Genomic DNA, 15,899 nt, shown 5'->3' on the forward strand with positions numbered 1-15,899 from the left:
CCTCGTCGTCAATCAATTGACGTTGCCGGCACTCATACGCCACGTGGTACCGGGTTCAAGCGCCGATATAACGAGCAAACAACTGCAAACTCACACTGGCATCTGCATTACATGCTCCGCCGCTGATAACGGAACAGCTCGTGTGTGCCCCTGTGTGTGCGTGTGTGTGAGTGTGTGTGGTTCTTTGAGTGTGTTTGTGAACACATTAGGGGCGGGGCTGGGCGCCTTGATTGATGTCACTTTGGCTGTCGGTCCGTCGATGATGGAAGTCTCGAGCATTTCGAGAGCGATTGGGGGTGCGATCTCCGCATTGAGTAATGGGCTGCCGAAATCACTTGGAGTTGAGTGGATAGAAAGGGCATTCTCTAAGGGCGGGAAACCTAAGAAAATTATAAAAGAACACAATTTTAATTTTAACAAAAAAAACTTTTGAATACTCTTTATATCAGTAGAACTAACAACAACCTTCAGAAATCTTTGAAAGTTATATTTTTAGATTTTTATAAAAATTGAAAAACAAATTCAAAGAACACACGACTGATGAAGGAAATTTGCTTGATTCCATTTGAATGGATCACCCTTTTTGTAAGCGATTTTCCGCCTTGATTTTTCCCTCGCACTCTTTTTCCTTACCCCTAAGTGGAAAATAATAATTCCACATGAGACTCGCACAATTGCGCCATTTAGAAGGTTATTTTCGGAGGCTCCGTTCGTGTGAGAGGGTATGCGAAAGTTTTCTTTTTTTTTTTTTGGCACGTGACAAAGGGCTGGGAAATAAAGAAAATGTGGGCGTGGCTGATGCGTATTTAGCTTTTCGCTCCTTCGCGAGGGTGGCGAAACGAAGGCCGCAGAATGGCAGCCAGAAATAATGACGCTTATATTTATGAAATTTATGCGTGACACCCACTTGAATGCGAATGCGAAAGCGAGAATGAGTTTGTCTTTTGGCAAGAGCGAGTGTCTTTGACGCTTATCAGCGGGCCGCCAAGAAGCGTGAACTCCCCTTCATATTGCGCCTTTGTCATTTTTAATCTTAATAAAAGAAAGTTTTTCGACAAAAGTGCCGGGCGAGGCGTTTTTATTGGTCCACTAACAAAAGTCGTGAGAACAAAATGTTTATGTCACATGACAAAATGCCGGGCAGTCCGGTAAGGGGCGCGTCATTACTATCAATGCATGTTGACGAAGATGGGCGGAGTGGCAAAGTTCAGGCAAAGTTTCGCATGAAATAAAATCAAAACATCATAAACACTTGAGCCGAGGGCGTGTGTCTGGTCTGGCCAGATATATTTATTTATTTTTATGCCCGACGAAAAATGCCATTAGATAAATAATACCAAATGGAATTGGCCAAGAAAAAAGTTTTTCCGCTCGTTTCCAGTTTTTTTTTTTCTTTCTGGCTGGGCAAAGCAAATAAATAGAGCCAATAAAAGCCTTGAAAATTGATGAGGTTTTCTATTTTCTCTTCAAACTTTTCTAACACATCGGCCTTGAGAATTGCGAGGGAAATGGAAAGTTAAAAAACATTTGAAATGTTTCTAACTGAACCAATTATATTCGCAACCGAGTTTACTTTCGATTGGGCAAAAATGAAAATATTTTCTAGTATTTCACCGAGTTATTACCATGCATTTTAATCCTTTTTTGAATTAGTCCATGCAGATGCATAAATTTCATTGGCTCTGTCACTCAAATCCTGTCGGAAAAAGGCAATACTTTTTCTGCCATTTCAGTGAGCTGAACTGTTTCGCTGGAGCACCAAATAACGTGTGTGTGGCAAAAAATATACACTGAAACTTTTATTGACTGTCGTACCGAAAATGAAACTGCAAAAAAGCGGGCAAATCAAATAAACATTCCGCATAAAATAAATTCTGGGCATATCAAACAGCGCCACCCGAAAACTGAGTCTGAGCAAATACAATAGGATTTTCCGGTGCAAGGTGTGTGGCGTGGGGCATTTTCCGTGGAGTGGCAGCGATTGCAGTGCGGAGGAAAAAAGCAAATGCTGGAAATCAAATAAATCAAATGCTCGTAAATAAATCATTTGAATTTATTTTCATTTGGCCAGTACGAAATGTTGACAAAATAAAAGCACAATAAACACTCGGTGCCCAAAAACACGTCGCATTCACTCATTCCATCTAAGGAATGTAGATATATATAGTATACCATATATATTTATTTGTGTTGCGGGCGAGAGTAACAAGAGTCCTGCTGACTGACATCGGGCAGGCAGATGAAAGTGGCGAAAATAAGGACCCTGGCATCTCGTGAGCCTGTCACGAGCCAACGAAAGCTAAAATGTTATTTTCTCACTTCCAGCTTTGCAGCTGCTCCTGGGCGTCCTCGAGTGTCCTGATTCCGTTCGTGTGCCCTCCACTTGCGGTTAGTTATTTCGTCCTCAAGTGCCCCGCCAGCCCAGCAATTGTCCTTTCGCCAGACCGAAATACAAATAAACGCCGGCTTTATCGCTGCTTTTGTCGTATTTTATTTTATTAGTCACCGACCGTCGATTGTTGTGTATCCACGACAACATGACACGTCTGCCGCAATAGAGTATCTATATAATAAGACGATTATGGGCCACTGAACCAACCTTCCGAAGTAAAGATGATGAAATTCTTGGAATTTCTTCAGTAGCAAAAAACTTGCTAAACTCAGACCAGATGTAGCCCAAATCAATTTGCGCCAAGTAACATCAATAGGATTTGTGTCTTGGCTTACATAATATCTAAAAATACATTAATTAAAATCAAACATTTAATAGCAGTTGCCACATTCTAATTATATTTTGAAACTGTATTGAATCCAAAGATATTTAGTGAGTTCTATTTGAACCTGAAATAGTTTCCTTGCCCTGCATACCATCAAAAGGCACTTTCCCCCAACCCAAAATTTATTTAATATCGAGTTTGTTGGAAAGTTTTAGACAAATTAACAAGGCAGGCGCCCAGCTCCGTTGCAATTTGCAGCTTTCAACAGGATGCTCTGTCGGAGGTGGAATCCTTTAAGCCCGAGAATTGCTTATGCCAAATGCCGGCTGTAGAACAATTTGAACAAGAGTTTCTGCATCCTGTTCCCTGCGGTCGGATGTCTTCGGCTGCAGCTCCACATTTTAAATGAATGCTGAAAGGGGCAGAGTGGAAACTGAAAAGTTTTCCACCGAAAAACAAAGAAAACGAGCTGTAATTAATTACATTTTGTTTAAGTTCTCCTTGGCCGAGGGACGATTGATTATTTTGGGTGCAGATATTTGGTGCTTCATTTGTTTGTCAGCCGGCGAAACTCAAGTGCCAAAGTTCCACTTTTCTGTGAAAATCCGCTGCCGAGAAGTCTGGCACGTAGCTCCACCTCCCCTTTGAATCCATCTTACAATGTCTCGCTAATTGAATTGTTAAGCGCATTTGATGCGTTTGCTAAGTTGCTCTTAGGATGCAATTTTGCTGGGGATTTCTCGGCGAGCGAGTACAAACACTTGGCGGTCTGAAAGTGGGATGGCTGAGTGGATGGGATGGCTGCTCGTCTGCAACAGGCAATCTACAGGGTTTTTCCGGAAATGCTGGTTATAATTGTTTCCCCGCCGCCCGGCCACTTTTCCATCTCCGCACCGGCTTATTCACTTTGTTGTTCTGCAACTGTGAACAGCATCAACAACAATAAGGACATACATATGTTGCTTGCTTGTTTTGGCTTCTGTGTTTTAACAACTTCAAGTTCCCATGTTTTTCCATATACTCGTATATATAAGTTTTTTTCGCCTCCTCTTTTATGGCTTTTTATTTTTTATTATTCTGCTCCTTTTTTTTGTAAGTTTGGTTGGCCAGATGTTGGCTTTGGCGTTGGCTATGTGGGTCACTCACTTTTTGCGCTGTTAACTCATTTGAATTGCACGTCAACAATTGTGAAAACAAAGCGAAAACTTTTGCCATTTGTTCAGGCAACAACAAACAAACAGTATTCGACAGCGAACAACAACAACAACAAATGCAGTGAAAACAACAAAAAGAAGAAGAAGAAGCGGTATCCCAGAATGCAAAATCGCTTAGGGACTAAAGCTCTATCTGCTAATTCCTTGGATCATCCCCAAGCGTTGATGTATTTAATTGTGAGGGAAAGTTTTTAATTGCGACAGGAAAAACCACTTTGTGCTTGCTTTAAGCTGTTTCTCAAGGGAAAATGTCTTTGCCTTTCCGAAACAATTAGTGCACAAATTTAATAAACCCTTCACTAATAGTAATCATTTCTTATCAAAAAATATAACTGAAATTCAGTAAATATTTTAAAGAAATTCTTCCATGTTTGAAATAAGTTTCTCATGACATGGCAATAAAAAAATGCTTGGTTAAACTCCAGCTGTCTGCCATTTTTGCCAACACGACAGGTGGTCGACAAGTAGTTGCAGGATCTTTCCATAAATAAACGAGTTGATTTCCTGTGGCCCTCATAAACTTGTCATTCCGGTTCCATTTGGTAGGTATCACTTTTCTTTCGTTTCTTCTGCCATTTTCTTGCAAGTGAACTCGGCTAATTTACTTGGCTTGTTTCCGCCTCCCCGCAATTTCAAACCTCCTCTTTGTGGCGGCTTGTGGGATCGGGCAAGTTTTTATTCATTAAACTTCCGCCACATTTTGCGCTTTATATTTTGGCGCTTTCAAATGTCGGCCCGAGACACTCGACTGAAGAGCTACCCCCTCCCCCCTTTCCACTCTCCCCCCACCCACTTCCCCGTTATCCTGCCACCCAAAAAAGTATGCGGTTAGTTTTGGCCGGAAAGTTTATGCTTTTGTATTTCCGCCGGGGCTGGGCAACAGTTTTACCCACTTCCTCTTCGCTTTTTTTTTTCCTTTGGCCGACTTCATCTTGGGCCGGAAAAGTGCAATTTCAAAATTTGTGCTGCATTGAGGCTTTCTTTTCTTTGGTACGCCTCAAAGTAAAGTTAAGAAATGAGCATGTTTAACTTTTTGGCAGGCAAAGAAGCGAAAGACAGTCAACCGAGAACAAGAAAAATTCTTGTTTGCTGACTTAAATTTTCTTCCGCCGTTTCGATGCAAGGCAGCAGCTGCCGTTTGAGCCAAAGCTTGCATAAATTTGCATAAATTGCGTTAAGGAGGATTATAGAGCTCGCAAAATGACTTAAAGCCGGCAAGCCTGACGATAATTTCCCTGACCTCAATACGCGTTCTTTTTCCCCTTAAGCACTGTTAGGAAAGTTTTGGGTTAAGAATAAAACACAAGTGGCTAAATTCAGAAATAGCTATCTGGTTCAAAAAGAACAATTTTAGTCAATTTAGAAACATAAAAATCTTTTAATAAATTTAATTTATTCTGTAGTGTAAAATTGATTTTTAAAATAATATCCAAACAGTTTTTCTCAGTGGTTTTCCAATTTTTATTCGTATATAAGCATGCCAGTTGGCTGGCAATTGATTTGGCCAGCTTGTGCTGGCTTACGAGTTTATGACAAAACCACCAATAACCCATCAAACTCCAAACAGGCGATTTGTATGCGGTGCTCAGCGCCAGAATGAAGCAATTGAGTCACTAATTACTTTGTCTTGGCTTTAATCGTTTCGGCAACGCAAAAGAGCCCACTTCTCCGACGGCCAACTGTCCATTAAAAGCCTCTTCCCCAGTGGGCCAAATTGTTAAAGTACATTTGGCGGGGCGGGATGCGGAAAAGGCCTCGCCATTACCCCTTATAGCATAAACAATTAAATATTTAGGGGCCTGTCCACGCCTCCGGATAAAGGTCAAGGCTGTGGCCAGGACTAAAAAGCTCCTTGGGCGGATTCGGGCAGCTTTAGCTGCGTTAATTGGCCCGCCTTGGACGGCCTTTTGTTTGGTCTGGGCCTGAGTTAGCTAATGGCCAACTGTTTGAGCAGCATTTCAGAATTCCAAGGCGAGTTTGGCAATTCTAATTGCTAGGATTTGGCGCTACCTTGCCTGGAGCTCATCCAAAAACAGAGTAAAACCTTGGCAACTGCAGAGTCCTCTTAATAACAAATCCTTTCAAGTGCGCAGCAGTAACAAGAGTAATTACCAAATTTTTGGGTTGGAGTCTAACGGAGATAAGGGATGCTGCGCTAATTAATTAACATTTTTAGTTTTTAGAAAACTCAATCAATCACAATCAAATTTTACAAGTTCTCGAAACCACATGTTTCACCATCAGAAACATAATTATTATTCAGATAACCCATTTACTAGTTAAACTCATTCCACGTTGTCAATCATTAAAAGTTACTTTCATATTTTTGGAAAACCAAACTTTTTGTTAACCAAAGCTAATTAAGTGGCCACTAAAACGACGGAAATTGCCAGAAAAGCTTGCTTAGAGTTTTCGACAATGTCACAAGCTTTTAATGGCTACGGATTATGATGGCAATGGGGATAATGGTGTGTGTGAGTTTGTGTGCAAGACATTGTTGCTGACATAAATAAACGAACAATTTTAATTACCCTTTCGAGGACACAATTTAAACAATTTTAATTACGAACGAAAAAGCTACGAAAACTTAAATTAAAAAAATTTGAAACACAAACAGTGTTGTTCAAGGCCGCGAAGTGAAAGTTCAATTTGGGTAAAACATTTTGTGTGGCTTTTTTTTGTAGCTCAGCGCTGAGTGGAAAAGATAGTTTGAGTTGCACGCGAAATTTTAATGCCAACTACTATGAAAAACGCGCTGCGTTTTGATTTATGTGAACGCCATAAAAGTGCACAGCGTAAATTGCAAAAATACCTCAAAGGCAGCGGCAAAAACAACGACCACCACAGCAACTCATTAAAACTAGTGCAAATCAACAAAGGCGAGAGCAAACCGGAAAGCAGCTGGAGAATCACAAGGTTTCGGAGCAGCTACAGCTACAGCTAAACTTATCATTTTTATCACTCGCAGTGGGAAATCGCGGAAAGGTGTCGCGGCGGAACACCTGAAGAAAAAGCGGCTCAATTAATTGCTCAACGCTCTGCGGCTTTCAGCAGTTTGTTCCCATTACAGCCGCTGAAATAGCTTCGACTGCCTTTGAAACTCCGCCTGCGTAGTTATGGTCGATCCATTAAAAATCTTTTGGGTTTTGACGAATAGCACCTATTTGGGTAAGTGTGTGCGCCCATTTGTATACCCTATCCTATCCTGTGTGTGGCTGCTTAGAAGTGCACATGGTTACTTAATCGTACGTTCCAGCGTCGTTATACTTATGTAAATGGTCTTGTAAAAATTTCATGAAGTGTAATTTGTCGGGGGAGCCGAGAGTGAATGGCTCCGAGAATCCCAGTCTGCACGTGTGTACGTGAGGGATCCTGTCTAACGATACCTGAGGGGCTGCGGCTGCTCCTTGCTTTAAATATGCATTCATATTTTCCTGAGTTTCCTAGCGAAAATTGATTTTCCTTTCGTCGTAATGAAAAATATAGCAGACAGGCAGACACTTCTGATAATATTAAATGACAAACAAAAAATATATATTACGGACAAGTTTTAATACCAAATGAATTTTCTTTGAACGCAAATCACCAAAAAAAAATCAATTAAACCACACAAAAAGTATTGCCTACTTTTAAGGGCATTTTAAGAATTTTGATTTTTATAGGCAAGAAATGGTTTTTTAACTCCTTAGAGATTTTTTCTATCTAAGGTCGCCGCAATTTTTTTTTTTAATTGGAACTTTCCAGACTAGACCAGAACTTTAAATTAATTACTGATTAGCGTGACTTTTAATTTTAGAGCCGAAGCCATGACACCGCACACGTGGCGTATACGCAACATGGCTGAACTGATAAAAGTGCAATTTCTGCGCGAAACAGCATTTTAATTGCGGCTTTTGGTCTTGTCCACACCCTTAACCCTGTCATCACAGCCAGAAAAGCAACCCGTGGCGGATGTAGGTCGTAATTAACACGCCAGTGGACCGTCCCGTTGGTTAATGAACAGCGGCTACCAGGGCGATGAAAACGAGGCCCATAAACAAGGACTTCGCCACCACGACCACCATCACCACCACCACCTCACCTTGTCTTCTTGTCCGAGAACTCATTATGACTGACAAAATATTTGTCAACTCATCAACGCAGTGCCAAGGGACTGAGAATAGCGCCATATTTTTTTTTATATCGGTACACCATATTGTCTGCTTGTTTTTTTTTTTTTCAGATTATTTTGTTTTGCCGTTTGACGCTTTGTTTGTCACTGTCCACCGCGCGCACTTTTTAATTAGTCCGGGTTGAAAGGAAACTCACAGGAATTTTAATGCGCCTCGGAATGTAGGTAGCGCAAAAAACCTCTTCTAAACATTTCATAAGTTTAATTAACAATTTTTTGTGTTGGTTAATGCGCGCAAAAGCCAAAAGAGGAGGAGTGGTTCGGATAAGGCTGAAGTGCTGGTCACTTCCGGCATCGGATGTTGGTAACGATGATCATCATCATCGGGTCGGCTAATGAATACAAATATTGCGCGCTCTTGGACCCGGTTTTAATTGAAATTTCAGCCCAACAAAGAGGCTCGCGTAAGGCTACGAAAAATTCGAGCCAGCCATCATCAAAGTTAATGAGCTGCACGCTACTGGATACAAAAAAAATAAGAGTTGAATACATGGGCGGCTGAGCCCAAAGGGTATTATTTGGATTTCGTGGGGTTCAACGAGTTCATTAAACGGATTTAATTGTACTTTTTCGGTAGAAATGAGTTTCAGCAAAAGGTTTCCCATTGAGATTTCTTTTAATGCTTATTCAGCAATGGCAGAAATAAATGAATCGGTTCAAGAGCTGTCTAAATAATTTTTAATTTAAAGTTTCAAAAGGGGAGGGAATACAACCACGTTTTAGTTTTATTGTCAATAAATCAAAGTTAAAATACAAAATTGTGAGTGCATAATACAATATATTTATAATTTTTTATACTAATTACTTAATGGACATAATAACTTACGGGGGACTTACACAGAATGTCAAGTGTCAACAGCAGTTGTACGAAAGTTCAAAGTGTACCGACCACAGCGATAAATTAATGGTAAAACTAATTATAAAACTCCCTCGCTCTCAAACGTTTATGTCAAAAGTCAAATGAGCTGCCATTATGCGACTGGTTCAGCTGACAAAATCCAGAGATATAAAGCGGGACCCTTGGCTTTTGCATACATCAACATAATGGGCGTGTAAAAACTGTCAGGCAGTTTAAACTTTTGCTGCATGACATATCACGCATACGCACTGTTAACATCCTTCCTCTTCCGCTCGCCAACACGTGGCGCATTAAACTAATAATAACTTTGACACGCAAAGTTGGGTGATAATTTCCCAGTGCCCTTCCCCTTACCGCTCATCGATCTCTGTCAATATTTGTTTTACTTAGAACAACCGAAAAGTTTTTTGCGTATTATACAGAAAACTAAACGCGAAAACTTAATCCAAAATACATGAGTAAACACAACATGAGATTATCATAAACTTACTGAAAATTTATTACACAACGCGAGTGTGTGTGTGTGTGTAAACTACGCCCCTTTAAACGCCCTGCGGATTAATATATGTTGCCACAAAAACATTATGGTTATTTATTCGCACTCCACTGCTGTTTATTTATCTGTTCGTTTGTTTTGATGTCAAGCGTTTCGGCCTGCAAACTAATTAGCAAATTAAAACTGGTAATTTATTTATTTGCGGCAGAACTTTGAAGTCCTTTGTTTAACTAGATTTTCCCAATTATGCCCAAGGGCAGAATAGTGCCTGAGGTGAATAACAAGACGATTTTGGTTTTCTTTGTGAGCAAATAGACTTTGAACCTTGTGGCTGAAACGTAATGAAATAAATCAACATTCGAGTTATGAAGAAGGATTGCTTTAAGCATTGTTAAAACTACAATTATAAATCTCTTTATAATTTCTACTTTCAAAATGAATATTAAAATTTATTCATCGAACATCGATTATTAAATATAAGGTCGAGCAAATAGCATTCAAAAGAGCCACCCAAAAGTGGGATAATCTAGACCCAGGGACAACATAAACAATCCCATGGAAACCCCAAAGCTTTCAGTTGTCAAAGGAAAAGCCCCCACACTTTTTCCCTCCATCCTGTCAGTTTTAATGTGATGCGCTTTGTTGCCTTTTGGAAAATGTAGCTTCCGCCATTTTTTTGCCTTACAAAAACTACTTTGACTATCTCTGGCTTTGCGAAAGTGTGCGTGTGTATCTGTGTTTGCCATGGCTGATTTGAACAGCTCTGACATTTGACGCCACTTTGCACACATTTTCCCCCTTTTTCCCCCTTTTATTTATTTTGCTTTGCTGAACAAAAAGGCTAAAAAAAGGGGAACAACAAAAACGAATTCTAAAGCAGCATATGAAATAGAGAAATGTTTACGGGGGGTGCAAAAAACGAAGGAAAAAAAGTAGTGCCAGCTGCCAGTCATTCATGGACTGACATATGGCTCACCTGCAGGTGGGCGAAGCTACTGAAGGGGGCGTGGCAGGGCTTGTTAGTGTGCCAGTTATGCGGCCATAAATAGCTGACGGCTGCTCACCTGCCACTGCCCCCAGGCCACGCCCCTTCATCCCCCAGCCGCCTTCGCCTGAACGTTAATAGTTTAAAGCGAGCCCTTTTGACTGTCCCGCTGCCGAGCGGGGAAAGTGGGGAAAAGCGGAGGGAAAAGCGAGAGCGTGATGGCTGGCTGATGACTCGGGCGCAGTTCACTTTGCTGCTCAATTTAACACCAACAAAAAAGGCAGCCACTTTAACCAAACAGGAAGCTGAGCTTTTCAAGAGAGTCAAGGGGCTAACGAAAAAAAAAGGAAAACATAGAAAGATGAGCAGCGTTGAATTTTGGGATATGTGGGATATTAAAGACACCATATCATACTATGAACTATAAAAGAATCGTATTAACCTAAAATATTTTTCTTTGCTGGAATTCATTCTACTCAAATGCCATCAATGAAATTAAAATGTGTTTACATACTTCTGCTTCAACTAGTCAAATGAACATATATTCTTTGTAAACTTGATTTTCCGCACTCTCGCTTTCTATGTTGCTCCCATGTTTGCCTTTAACTTCAGTCAGTATTTCACAGACCATTCGCTGCCAAGATTCGTTTATTTTGTTTACCTGGCCATAATGCCAGAGTGGCAAAAAATTAAGTCAAGACGGTTGAGGAAAAAAACAGAGCAAAATGCAATTTCGACTGCCGGCGATGTTTGCTCATCGTGTTTGCCTGTGTATTTGTATTTATTCAGTATATTGTAGCTACACACATTCGTTCAGCTCCTCGGAGTTTTCCTCCTAAACGCTTTCTACTCAACTCACTTTCCCTTCTTTTAGGGGTCTTATTTATTCGAGCTTTGCGCTCGAGCTGATGCCTCCAAAAAACGAATGTGTGTGTGAGTGTGTGTTTATTTTGCTCATTTCTCATTTTCTTTCATTTTCTGGGGCAGAAAAGAGGACCATATTACGTGCTAGACTTACCTGCAAACTAAATAAAGCAAAGAGCTAAAGTCTAAATTAGATTCTATTTGTCTTACCCCATACTTGAGTATAAAAGACCTGAAAGGCAAGGAGTTAATTCACTTTTTTATTTCATTTTTCAATGAAAAGAATTTTCAAGTTTGACTGAGCATTCAAACGAATGAATGTTGTGTGTGAGGGTAAAATGTTAAGAGGCCTAGTGAAAAAGGGGCAAAAACCTGAAGCACATATTTTTTCTCTGAAATAATTTGTTAGTTTTTCTAACTTTTCTTTGTAGGCAACTTTTGACCAAATCAATTAGGTTACAAACAAAGAAAACAAAGCCCGCACAGATTAAACTGCTTTACAAAATCTGCAATGCAGTGTTCAGCCAAGTTAAATATCGAAAGTTTGCTTAACACATTCGCTTGGCTACCAAAAATTGTGTATTCAATTTATGTCATTTGCACAATAGTTGCGAAAAATTCAAGGCAAAAACGTGTAAACCGAAGTAAAACCTGTCGAGGTCCTTAGTTGTATTTCCAGTTTGTTTAAGTGAAGGATACATAAATTGCACATTTACAATGTACTGCAGCCATATTTTCTTCGTCACATGTTGTGTTTTAAAGCTGCTTTAAAAACGATTAAAAGCCGCAAGGAGCAGAGTGCATTTTAAAGAAATGCTTTTGCAGCCGAAAGGATTGCCCCACAAAATGTCGGTCTTTCAATATAACGTATACGAAAAGAAAGCCTGCTGGCAATATTAATTCTGCCGTCCCACACTGCAGATTTTGCTCTTTTATGATGTGTGACTGCCAGACTCGGTTACTTTGCTCTGGTTGTTAAAGAACATTTACTCTTCTTGAAAATATACATTTTATCGTACTTATATTTTTGTTCAACTTGTGGAAGCTTTTTGTGCTCCTTGTGAAAACAGATTATTGCTTCCGTCATGTGGGAACCGAAACCAAAACAATATGAAAGACCTTTCAAGTCATCCTCAGGCTCTCTTGAGAAAATTGAACGTTTTAAACACTTAGTTAGTTATGTCGACTAAAGCAGTTTATTGCAAAATATTTTATTAGTCAAATGGAAGAGAACTTAATTATTTAGGGGAAAGCTAAGAGCCTGAGCATATTTCTGTGTTAATGGACCGACTTTTAGGGGCTAAAATATTTTTCGGTAAACAATTGTCAAGCTTACCAAAGTTTATAAACTTTCCTTGGTGGATTGCAAAAATCCACGCTTATTTGTGAAGTGCAGTTCCTTCCATATTCGCCTCGAGCGCCCCTCCTCGAATAAAACTCATTAACGCACGTTCCAGCTCCGAAAACTAAACTACACAACTACCAGAAAGTTTTGTTTGGCAAGACATTAGCAGGAAATAAGCAAATAAAGCGAGGCAAACAAACGTCACTGCAGTTGCCGAAGGGTGCGGAGAAAAACCTTCAATTCGCTGTGCACTTTGTGAAAACTTATTTCGCTTCCAACTGAAAAGGGGGACGCAAACTTTTCACTTTGAGTAGATTGTTCTGATTTTGTTGTGATTTTTGTTGGCTTTCAGTTGCGCAGCATATTCTTATAGTTCGGGTCTATTTGAGCAAGGGCTTTGTGTGGTTCACCAGGAGAATAACAATTTCGAATTTATATATTTATTTACAATAACATCTATTTCAAATGTTATGTGTACTCAATGTGTTGGAAATAAGATACCAAATAATGTTTTTTATATATGGCGATTCGATACGTCAACAAAGTTTTTGGATAACTGGTAGCTATTGTTATGCAATTTCAATATTTTTCGGTGTATAGTAAACTGGGGAATGTGTGTAACGTATATTTGCCTCTTTTATGCCTGCCACGTTTTGAACATAAACCGACAAGTTTACGACTTCCTCGACCGCAAAGGAGGCACGCGCGCAATTTGTCAATCAATAAATTTGCTATAATTAATGCTGCTTATTGGTATTTCATACACTAAGAGCATGCAACGAAGCAATCTATTTATATAGTATCTATATCATGGCTTGTCTTCTTTTTTCTCATTTGCAGTTACAAAATTTGTACGCATTGGTATTGCCGACAAAAACGATTCACCGCCATATTTCGATAGATTTCTGTACGAGACTGAAATCGATGAAAATGCCGATTTGCAGAGCACAGTCCTCACTGTCAACGCCAAGGATCACAATGAGTGTGAGTAACAACCCAAGCACCAGACATAAACAATAAACCATCCCCTCCCCCTTAGAATAATGCGACTTAGTCCCTTTATTAAATTGGATTCTTGCTTAGGACACTTGTACTTAATCGCTCGAGCAAAAGAATATATATTGCATAAATTGCCAATTGATTTAATTAAGTGTGTCTTTAATTGTAATTCTCCAGGGACTGTGTGCACACATGTCATGGGCAATGATTTGCATTTGAAAGATATTAAGATGTAGACAGCTGCTCCAGGCGCCGAGTCCCTGAAGGATGTCAGTGAACTTTAGATAGATGGATGCATGCTCAAAAATTGTTCGAGCAATTAAGCACAAATAAGCAGTAATTTATTCAAAGCACTAAACTTCAATTTCCCTGAAAATTTATTAGCATCAGGATAAAGGAAATAAATTATCCTATACATTTTATTTAATTTTGGTTTTAATCACTAAACCATATTTTCATGAAAGCTTTAATTTATAACATAAAACACAATATTTTTCTCCATCGACCATGCATTGTTTAGAAATCAATTGATTTATTCTGTGCATCTGACAAGTTGATAAAATTAAGTCACTTGTGAACTGTGAAATATTTAACAGAAGCAGTCAAAAGCATGTGCAGAAAATATCGATTAAATAAGAAAATATATAAAAACACATCATGAGGAAACTAAACAAATTAAGCAATAAATTTGTTTGGAAGTCAAGTGGTTTTTATGCATTGATAGCTACCTTCTTATTTGACCAGCTTACCTAAGAGAGCAATAATAAAATCATCGAAAAACAATTTCTTGCTTAATTTTTGCCAATCATGCGTCAACGACATTTTCAGTCAGTTGAACTCATGAATCCTTAGACTTCCTTCCATAAAGCATAAAAAATTATACAAAAGTATATGTATGGGATGTCATAAACATTTAGAAAAAACCAATTTGGCAATTTCCCTCATGGGGCCGCAGAAAATGTATGCATAAATATAAAAGCGGCGGTTGAGAATATTTTCCCCTTCCCGCTGTCATAATAGACATTTACAACATTTATTTATTTTAATACTTCGCAGTGGCTGTGTGTGTGTGTGTGTGCAGCCATTGTCAAATATTATTAGGCATCAGCCATGTACCGCAAATATGTACGAAATATTAACAAATGAAGGCTCATTGAAGCCAAAGATACACAAAGAAGATACAGCTCGTAGTCATGCATAAATCCATAAAATACGAAGACAAACACAAATGGAGAGCAAGTGAGCATCTAATATGCGTATTTGTATATCTGTCTATTGATTCCCATGCGGAAATTATTATTGTTAATACAGCGGGGAGGGACGGAGAAAGTTTTGCGTCTGCGGCAGATACGATTTGCAGCACGAAAAACATTCAAAATCTCATTGAAAGCGTTTAACAACTTTTTCCCAACCGAGGGGATCGCAAAACTTGTGGGTAGAACTTTGTCGTTTCTTGGCAAAGGCTCCCCAACAGCAACAGCTCGCAAAGGACATCCGAGAAAAGTCTGAGTCCTGAGTCCTTGTTGTCGCCGGCGCGACGACTGCGAAAAAGCATTAACCCGAATTGGAAAAAAACCAGAGCAGCTCTCACAACAATAACACAGTGCTACCAAGACATGATATACATAAAAAAGTTTATAGTATCGTTCGTCTTAAAAGTATATGTTATTTAAGCTGGAATAAAAAATTTTATTTCATTATTGCACTTTGTAGAATGTCCTTTTCAATTTCGTAAAATGACTTCCCATAACAACAACTTATTGAATTCATAGGAAAATTTGAATAAATCCGTCTTAGGACTTCATTTTTAATGTTGCCCAGTGTAATCTCCCTAGAAAGAAGGGAAACAGCGCCGGCAAACGGAAAAATAAATGGGCACACGAAATTTTTGAACTACTCGCCGAAAGGAGGGGATTTTCTCTTATGTGTGAGAGTCGCATGGAATATGAATTGAAGGCTATGACTAACGAAACAGGGTCAGGACAAATCTTTTATGCGATTTCTTGCGTTGCTATGTTTGTGTCTACTTTGCAATACGAATGGAGCTGTAAAACTTTTGTGCCATTGCGTGCCACATTGCGAATTTATGAGCGAAAAGATTATTTATTTGAGTGAGCGCAAGTGGTTGCCATGTGTTGGCCAAATGTTGTCACATTCGAACCAGTTCGAAGAAGTTTTCGCCACCCCAAAGGCAACCGATGCTCATTTATTTCCACAAGTTGTCCTGCCACCGCTTTAAGAACTCATTT

General features: G+C 39.4%; 1 protein-coding gene across 1 annotated transcript in view; it reads left to right on the forward strand.

Annotated features, from left to right (window-relative positions):
- LOC108100700 (putative neural-cadherin 2) overlaps positions 1-15,899 on the forward strand; it is a 50,529-nt gene that overhangs the window by 8,648 nt on the left and 25,982 nt on the right. Inside the window, 2 exon segments of the mRNA XM_017204737.2 lie at positions 6,616-7,099; positions 13,492-13,635. Of these exon segments, the coding sequence (XP_017060226.2) occupies positions 7,048-7,099; positions 13,492-13,635 (196 nt within the window). The 5' untranslated portion in view covers positions 6,616-7,047.

This window comes from Drosophila ficusphila, unplaced genomic scaffold (assembly GCF_018152265.1).
Source record: "Drosophila ficusphila isolate 14025-0441.05 unplaced genomic scaffold, ASM1815226v1 contig_127, whole genome shotgun sequence".
Taxonomy (NCBI): Eukaryota; Metazoa; Arthropoda; class Insecta; order Diptera; family Drosophilidae; genus Drosophila; species Drosophila ficusphila.